The 8,813-nt window shown below is 40.2% G+C and overlaps 1 protein-coding gene across 1 annotated transcript; it reads left to right on the forward strand.

Moving 5' to 3' along the window:
* Positions 1-6,256: 6,256 nt before the first annotated feature.
* On the forward strand, positions 6,257-8,382 carry LOC139450741 (uncharacterized). The gene is made up of 4 exons (XM_071232558.1): positions 6,257-6,333; positions 6,758-6,907; positions 7,572-7,709; positions 8,237-8,382. Exons 1-4 carry the CDS (start codon positions 6,258-6,260, stop codon positions 8,380-8,382), a joined length of 510 nt encoding a protein of 169 aa, XP_071088659.1. The 5' UTR covers position 6,257.
* Positions 8,383-8,813: the final 431 nt, after the last annotated feature.

Raw genomic sequence — 8,813 nt, forward strand, 5'->3', positions numbered from 1 at the left:
GATTTGGTAGGTTATTATGGTTTTAGATGCGTTTTATTAGTTCCGTTTTTATTAAGAATACGCCTAAGGCCTTGAAGTTTTCTAGATTATTTTGTGGGTTTAGTATTGCTTCTAGAGTGAGAGCCTTGTTTAGATTGAGGGTGGTTTGTAATGCGGTTCGATGTGTTAGGTAGTGTGTGCAGTGGATGAGTGCGTGTTCTGGGGTTTCTGGTTGTTTGCAGTGTGGGCAGTTACCTGTAGTGTGTTTTTTAAATTTTTTTAGGTGGTTATTTAGGTTGGTGTGTCCTGTTTGGAGTTTAGTGATTACTCTGTCGATTTTTTTTGATGGATGGAGAATTTTTGGTTTGGTTAGTGGTTTGCTGAGCACTCTTTTGATTTTGCTATTTGAGTTTAGATATAGGTTATGCCATTTTTTTGTGATTTTTTGTTTGTTTACACTTTTAATTTCTGATTTTGAGATGGGTAAGTTTAAGCTTATTTCTGGGATTTTAAGGGATAGTTTAGCTGCTTTATCGGCGTTTTCATTACCGTATATTCCTACGTGGGCGGGTATCCACAAGAAGGTTATTTGTTTGCCTGCTTTTGTTAGGTCGTTGGAGCTTTTAAGTATTTGATTTATTAATTTAGGTCGGTTTTTGGTATTTTTGTTTTGGAGGGCTTGTAGTCCACTTAGGGAGTCAGTAAGTATTAGGATTTTTTGGTTGTTTTTGGATTCTTGATTGTGGAGGGCTGAGGCCATGCCCATTAGTTCGGCCGTGAATATTGATTGGTTATTTGGGAGTCGGAAGGATTGTGTGGTTTTAGTTGGTTGTGTGGTATGGACTCCGAAACCCGTGTGTTTGGAGGTCGGATCTGAGGATCCGTCCGTGTAAATGTGACACCAATTTGGCCAATTTTTGTGTATGTATGCTAGTGTGGTAGTTTTAGCTATGTTTGGGTCGGTTTGTTTATTTATTTGGCTAGCTAGTGTTGTGTCTATTTTGGGTATTTTAAGTTTAGGGGTGAAGATATTTGATTGTTTGCAGTTTTGTTTAAGATTTTTAATTTGGTGTTCATTTAGGTAGTTTGTTATTCTTTGGGATATTGGGGTAAGTAAGGGGTGTTTACGAGCTAGAGCTTGGTTTTTAGGGCTGATGTTTTGGTTTATTAAGTTTTGGATGAGAGGGTTTGATTGGGACGCGGCCCAGAAATTTAAGCTTAGCTGTTCCCTGCGTAGACTTAGTGGCATTTCTCCTGTTAAGGCCTGAAGTGAGGTGTAGGAGGTGCCATGTTGGGTGCGTGTAATGAGTTTGAGAGCCTGATATTGTATTGAGTCAAGTTTTTTGGATAGAGAGTTGTTTAGGGTGTTGTATATGGCGCAGCCGTAGTCTAGTTTTGATCTAATTAGGGATATGTAGAGAGAGAGGAGATTATCTTTGGAGGCTCCCCAGTTAGAGCCAGTTAGGCATCTTAGGGTGTTTAGGTCTTTACTGCATTTAGTTGTTAGGTTTTGGATGTGAGCATCCCAGGTGAGATGTTCATCGAAAATAAGTCCTAAGAATTTGGTTTGTTTTTGAAATTTGATTGTTTGGTTGTTTAGCTGGAGGATTGGGGAGGCGGGTTTCATGTTTTTATGTTTGAATACTATTCCTGTTGTTTTTTCTGAGTTAAGGGAGAAGCCCCATTTGTCAGCCCATTGTTGTATTTTATTAAGAGATTTTTGGAGTAGATTTGTGGCCATTTTCATGCTTTTAGTGCGGATCCAGATGGCTCCATCATCCGCGAATTTTGATGTGTTTACTTTAGGGGATAGACCCTCGAATAGATCGTTTATCATTATATTGAAGAGGGTGGGGCTGAGGATACTGCCCTGTGGAGTGCCATTTTCTAGGGGACATTGGTCCGATAGAGTTTGGTCTAAACACACGGTTATTTTACGATTGTTTAGGAAGTCCTGGATGTAGTTTATTATCTGACCTTTGAGTCCTATTTTTTTAAGGTAGGGCTGAACAGCATAGGTATATATACACTTTTTGACATCTAAGTTGTTACAGTGACTAGTTGATGGACACAGAGAGGTGATTAAGCTAATTGGAAGCCAGTGGATGACTAATGAGCACAGAGTAAACAAGCAGACAGATGGAGATGATGGAAGCCACTGTATTAATTGGATGGACAAAAGGATTTAGCAATTAGGTGATGGTAAGCAGACGGGGTGTAATAGCCTTGGTCTCTGTTCATTGCTGGCTGGATCCTTTTGATGTAGATGGCTTCTAGGAGTTTCCTGATTTTGTAGTCTGATTGGTTGTTGGCCAGGATCTTGACGTTGTTCCACTGGATGTTGTGATCGGGGTGGGTTTGGGTGTGGTCGGAGATGGCTGATTTTGAGTCATTAAAACGGAACTAATAAAACGCATCTAAAACCATAATAACCTACCAAATCAAAATCAAATAAACAAACAATCATCCACCATACCCAGCTCCCTTAGTTCTCCTCCCCAACCCCATCGGCATCTATTCCAAATATCAAAATTCCCAAATTCTATATAAGCAACCCCTAAAGCCCCCTCTTGGGTTGCACAGACCACCCTCGCCCCTTTCGGAAACACATTAAATGGCCTGGCCGGGCCCGTGTGCGAAATACGCATCAGTCGGAAAGCGCACGTTAAATCTCCAAAGTAAGTAAGTAAGTAAGTAAGTAAGTAAGTAAGTAAGTAAGTAAGTAAGTAAGTAAGTAAGTAAGTAAGTAAGTAAGTAAGTAAGTAAGTAAGTAAGTAAGTAAGTAAGTAAGTAAGTAAGTAAGTAAGTAAGTAAGTAAGTAAGTAAGTAAGTAAGTAAGTAAGTCCTATCCATCTATTGCTTGATAAAGGTGTTAGGATCTACACCGAAACGTCGCTCTAATTGTAATAAAGAAGTTGTTCATCCATAGAACTCGTCTTACAACATGCATCTAACTTATGAGTGAGTGAGTTTGATTTTACGCCGCTTTTAGCAATATTCCAGCAATATCACGGCGGGGGACACCAGAAATGGGCTTCACACATTGTACCCATGTCGGGAATCGAACCCGGGTCTTCGGCGTGACGAGCGAATGCTTTAACCACTAGGCTACCCGACCGCCCCTGTATATAACTTATGAAACACAGATGTATCCGATTAGCTTCCCTTTAGTAACTATTGTCAATTGTTATACTCAGCTAATTTGACCTTGTGTAATTTCAATTAAGCAGGTGCCGCTTCCAATCTGATGTCCTCAGGAACGTCCCCCATCGTCACAGCATTCTATCACGGTGTCACGTGACCTTAAAAAACAAGACTGTGCTACGTGACCTAACAAAAACAAGACTGTGGCTGTCTGGAAGGTAACTTCTCAGTATGCCTACATCTCAATCAGCCTACACATTTTTTGTAGGCAGACTGAGTATAGATTAGTAATTAGTGTAGGCAGACTGAGAGTAGTGAAATGCTTTCTTACCTGGTGAAAAATGGAAAGGTCCACAATGTAACAGCGAGGGAAAAGGAAGATGTTGCTTTATAAATGAAATTGTCTACAATTTCACAGTTTAGAATAAGATGTTTCTTTACATACATGTGATATCAACAGTAGATTAAGAAACAAAATCGGCCGCACGGCCTTTCAGACACAAAATAATTTGACGGTTAATGTGAGACATGCCAATGTTTCTTTGTTTGTTTTGGTTAGTTAACAAAATACTTTATTAAGTTTCAATGACTTCTCAGTTAACTCAAATTTATTCAAAGTTATTCTCACATTAACTCAGAGATCAAACACTTACTTATCTACTTTGTTTGTTTTTATTAGTTAATCCTATTCACACTTTTACTCACATTGTTAACCTATTACTTTATTTCAAGGAGTATTTTATTCTAAAAACCCTGAAATAGTACAAAAGGTGGGTGTGAAACTTTGGTGACAGTGTTATGATGGCTGCGTTGCAGAAAGTTGAGTTCATCACTTCTCAGGCTGGAGGACAGCACGTCTTGTTTGGAGGCTTCAGGTATCGCCTGAACAACCGCCGACGGACTGCAACTCACTGGAAGTGTGTCTTGGCTAACTGTCTTGGGAAAATTAGCACAGTTGGTGAATTTGTTCGAAATTCATCCCCTCACAACCACGAGGTTTTTGAAGACGACACAACGCATCATGAGTAATCTACGACGTTGGTGTTTGTTCAATTACAGTTCCCCGAAGGAGAGTATACACAGACTTAGACTCGCGTCTTCAGACACTGAAAGTGTAGCTGTTTCAAGGACAGATGACCTCTATGTTGGTTGTTCTCTGGCAGTCACTGTATCTCCATCCTCCCTATGTTGATTGTTCTCTTGCCGTCATTGTATGTCAATCATCCCTATGTTGATTGTTCTCTGGCAGTCACTGTATCTCCATCCTCCCTATGTTGGTTATTCTCTTGCCGTCATTGTATGTCAATCATCCCTATGTTGATTGTTCTCTGGCAGTCACTGTATCTCCATCCTCCCTATGTTGGTTATTCTCTTGTCGTCATTGTATGTCAATCATCCCTATGTTGCTTGTTCTCTTGCAGTCACTGTATCACCATCATCTCTATGTTGATTGTTCTCTGGTCGTCACTGTATCTCCATCATCCATACGGTGGTTGTTTCCCGGCCGTCACCTGTCCCTGAATCCCACACATGTGACTGGATTCAATGATCCTCCCCTTCATACATAATATCAGATTGTTTGCCATGGTAACGCAGTACCTGGTACGTTTTCCCCTAACAACGCAAACCTACGTTCCAAGAAAAGCCGCGATGTAACTGGAATACTGTTAAAAGCGGCGTTAAACCCAACTCACTCACTCACTCCAAGAAAAGAAAAAGAAAACATGTAACCATTGATATAAGTACATCTTGACGTGTACATAATATCATCTTGTTATAAAGCTGGTGTATATTAATCACGTTTCATACAGTGAGTACATGTAAGGATTAGACTCTTCAATTTTTACCCACCGTCGCACCAAGCTGCCAAGATACCAATATGTGTATTGTTGAACATGTAACCTTCAACTATCAGTAACCTGAGATTGATTAACAACAGTTATCATGAAAATATGCTAACGATTACGAGTTTAATGCATCCATTTATGGAGATCCATTTGTTTATTAAGGATACTATCACATGTGAAATCACCATTATAATATGAGCTATCAATACAGTTGGCTGAATGTTATTGTGTACTCCCCTAATTCCAATGTCTTCCATTGTCTGTGTTAATGATGTTGTTGTGATTTGATATTTAATATGTAGGTTCTAATTAGCTTAATTGGATTACTCTTACAAGTATATAAGCTAGACCTTATTACCTGCTGGCATCGGACATCGGATCCATGTTTTCAGAGAGACAGGAATTGGTAAGTCATACTCTTATATTTTAGTCAAGAAAGCGACTAGTTAATTGGTCTGCTTCATATGTATTTATGTTGTGTATTCTAAGGGCATGTAGATGATAGGTTACTTCAGACCTAGAGATGATACGTATATTTCAGACGTAGAAGATACATACGTCAGTCGTACAAGTGTTATGTATTCTTTGGTCAAAGTCCCGTGCTTTTCCCGGGTTAGACAAGCTCCGCAGCAACGTCTGCTGGCCGTAAGAGGCTGCCGAAATCATCAGGCTCGATGGTTGATTGCGTGTCATTCTGACGGCGTGGATATTGTGCACAATGCCGATTACTGGATTGTCTGGACCAGACTCTATTGTTTTACAGGCTGCCATTATATAGCTGGAATATTGCTGAGTGCGGCGTAAAACAACACACAAACAAACTTAAGTCAAAGAGGTATATTTAAGATACATAAGTGACATGTACACTGAAAGCATATATGTGGCATATATACCGAGGGCAAAGATTGGATATATATGCTTTAGGTAGAAAATTGTATGTTAACGTAAGGACATGCAGGTGGTATGGACATGTAGGTGTTATGGACATATAGGTGTTATGGACATGTAGGTCTTGTGTATGCTGCGAGAGATGTATATATATAGAGCAGTGTAGATAACCTGTTATCAAGTACAAATACATCTTGTAGGATGACAATACCTTGAAGGTTCGCTGTCACTATAAGAACAGGGCGTTCCTATTCATCTAATTCTGTTATTTACATTATGTTATTTTCTCGTATATCTGACATGTATTCAGGTCAAAATGCTAGCCATTACAACACTATACGTCAATTGAATGTTACCTTCTAGTGTATCTGACCTGTATTACTTATATTGCAGCTCAAAATGTCAGCTATCACTTTGCTGTTGGTTCTCTCCCTGGCAGCCCTGGGGTCTGCTGTCACCCCCGGGGTGACTACATGTACGTGGTTATCACATACAACACAGATAGAACAAACAGGTTCACTAATTGTCTGACGACACACCTATTAAAGGATCAAGGAGATATATCCGTCAGCCTTGACCTCTTCTAAAGATTAAAAAAGCATGAGCAGGATGTGATTAATACCGTGACGTCACTCCTCCACTGCCATTTCAATAAACACTATTCAACAGAAGATGGAATATTTTACATTCTAATGCTTCCTGTTTCCCAAAACTGGATTTCAATAACTTTTTTCCTTATTTAGATTGCTTATTCCTATCCCATTGTTGACCGAAGTTATTAGTACTTGTTACTTGTTTATATCGAACGGATGTCTTGTACCAGGAATAAAAGGAATCGTTCATTCACTCACACACCCTTTGACTAAAAGTGGATTTTCCTTATATCGGTCTGTTCACAGTTACCCTCGACTACGCGATGACATCGGACGGCTGTATGGTAGATGGAGTTCGGAGATTGGAGGATGAAACCTTCACCGTCACAGGATCCGGCCCCTGCATCACCTACAAGTGCCGAAAATCAAAGGTCCGCCTGGTGACAGGATCCTCATGTAAGTGCTGACTCAGTGTCACCTGAACACCTGTGTTGTTAACACAGACCCATTCTTAACTGATTACGCCAGTCTTTTTAAATCTCAAGCTGCACAATCTCACTAAAATCAAATCTTAATTTTCGCTTCCACTAAACATGGGTTTTAGGACATCTAATTACGATTCACACAAGAACGACCCTTCATCCGACCAATCAGAGTGTTTCTTACCAGATCAGGAAAGTAACAGTAGGAATACGTTTTCTAATTATGCAACCGAAAATGATTTTCCGAACGACAGTAACGGGCTTTATGACTGAATCCATACAATCTAGGCCATCTATTCGCTATTTTAGAATGTTGATTTGTTCAGGTTTTAAAGATTTAATCGAGAATTTGTCAAAAACTGTTTTGAAGTGTTGTCGCCAATTTGAAACTATTACTGTAGTCCAGTCAGTCATTCCATTGGTCGGTCAAAGTTTGCGAAAGGTCTGTCTGGCGTGACCCGTAATGGCGTGTCCTCACATCTTTGCTTAGCGGTAGCGAAAACTAAGATCTGATTTTATTGAGTTTGCTAAATGCAAAAGTTTTCAAAGGATCGTACGTCCGGTTGAAAATCATTGTTTTAGAACTTGTGGTCAGTTTAGCTTTGTTGATCTAGCTCAGTCTACGATTTGTTTTCCAGCATGCCAAGATGGCGACACCTGCAACTCTGGAGAGTTCACTTCCGGCTGTAACACGTACACCTGTGCTGTAGCCGGTCAGACGAAGAGGAATGATCAACAGGTTATCGTCACACAGACTGTCGCACTTGTTGGAACAGGTACTGTATTATACTCGTCACGTTTATGTCCTAGATGAAGAAACTGTTCACTGGAGTTCAATGCTGGCTAATCGAGGCGCTGAGGAACAGAAAATTTTCAGTTGTGAAAGTTATTGACAATTAGTAGATTTTCTTTTAAAGACCAGCAAGTTTGACATTAGTCGTTTCGGCTAACTCTAAACGTTAATGTACATCTCATAGTCTAACAGTTACTGGTTACCTTTCGTACACAGATGCATTGAATACGTATAAACACAGGCTAAACATTGCTGATAAATCCTAGAGCATCTCCCCCTTTAAAACATATAAATAACGCTTTCTGTAGTGCAATGACCTTTTAACTGCATGATTATTAGAAGACCGAATTGACCTTGTGTAAAACATGTTTCTGCAGGAGAAACGTTTAATGCAAAAGTTTATCCTTGAGTGACACCACCTCATGATGTCATTATTTCCAGTTATACATTGTCTTGTAGTTCTACGAAGGACACAATTTGTTCTTAATGATCGACCATGGTCTGTTACAGAGCAATGCTACGTGGGTGGAGGCTGCTACTCTCTCGACACTGAAATACCGACGTCTGCAGGGACGTGTGTGTGTGCCAGCTCCACCGACATCACATGTGAACCCAACTTGCTGGTCGACCCTTCGGTTTATGGCAAACTAGGTTAACGAGGAGAATGACCTTTTGGCTGCTAGATCCTCGGTGGTTGACCCTTACGCTCACGACCCTCACTGCTCTCGATGAAGTGGTCACTATAGTTCTCAACACACCTGAGTAGAATCTGCTGTACCTGAAATAAAGATAACCAGTAATATCTCTTGATGCATTTTGTCATTTATGATTCTGTTGGATTACCTGCAGTTCTACATCAAGTGTCAACCAAACTTGGTGGTCGACACTTCCGCTCGAGGCTCTCTCGATGGTTATCGAGGTGTTTAGCTTTAATCCTACTGTGTTCTGCAATTTTATGTATTCTTACTGTAGAGCAGCATCCTCTTATTTTAATTTGGAACCGAGCACTGTAGGTTAATCTCCATTCTACCATGGCGGAAAGCGGCGTAAAAGCCATCTTACTCACACTACCATGACGGCAAGAGCT

The sequence above is a fragment of the Haliotis cracherodii genome, unplaced genomic scaffold (assembly GCF_022045235.1).
Source record: "Haliotis cracherodii isolate W230 unplaced genomic scaffold, xgHalCrac1.p SCAF_8, whole genome shotgun sequence".
Lineage (NCBI taxonomy): Eukaryota > Metazoa > Mollusca > Gastropoda > Lepetellida > Haliotidae > Haliotis > Haliotis cracherodii.

Excerpts from the sequence above, each read along its gene's own strand:
- LOC139450741 (XM_071232558.1), top strand. The coding sequence starts at position 6,258 with ATGTCAGCTATCACTTTGCTGTTGGTTCTCTCCCTGGCAGCCCTGGGG. Across the intron at positions 6,908-7,571 it reads CCTGGTGACAGGATCCTCAT|CATGCCAAGATGGCGACACC; the intron begins GTAAGTGCTGAC and ends TTTGTTTTCCAG. Across the intron at positions 7,710-8,236 it reads TGTCGCACTTGTTGGAACAG|AGCAATGCTACGTGGGTGGA; the intron begins GTACTGTATTAT and ends GGTCTGTTACAG.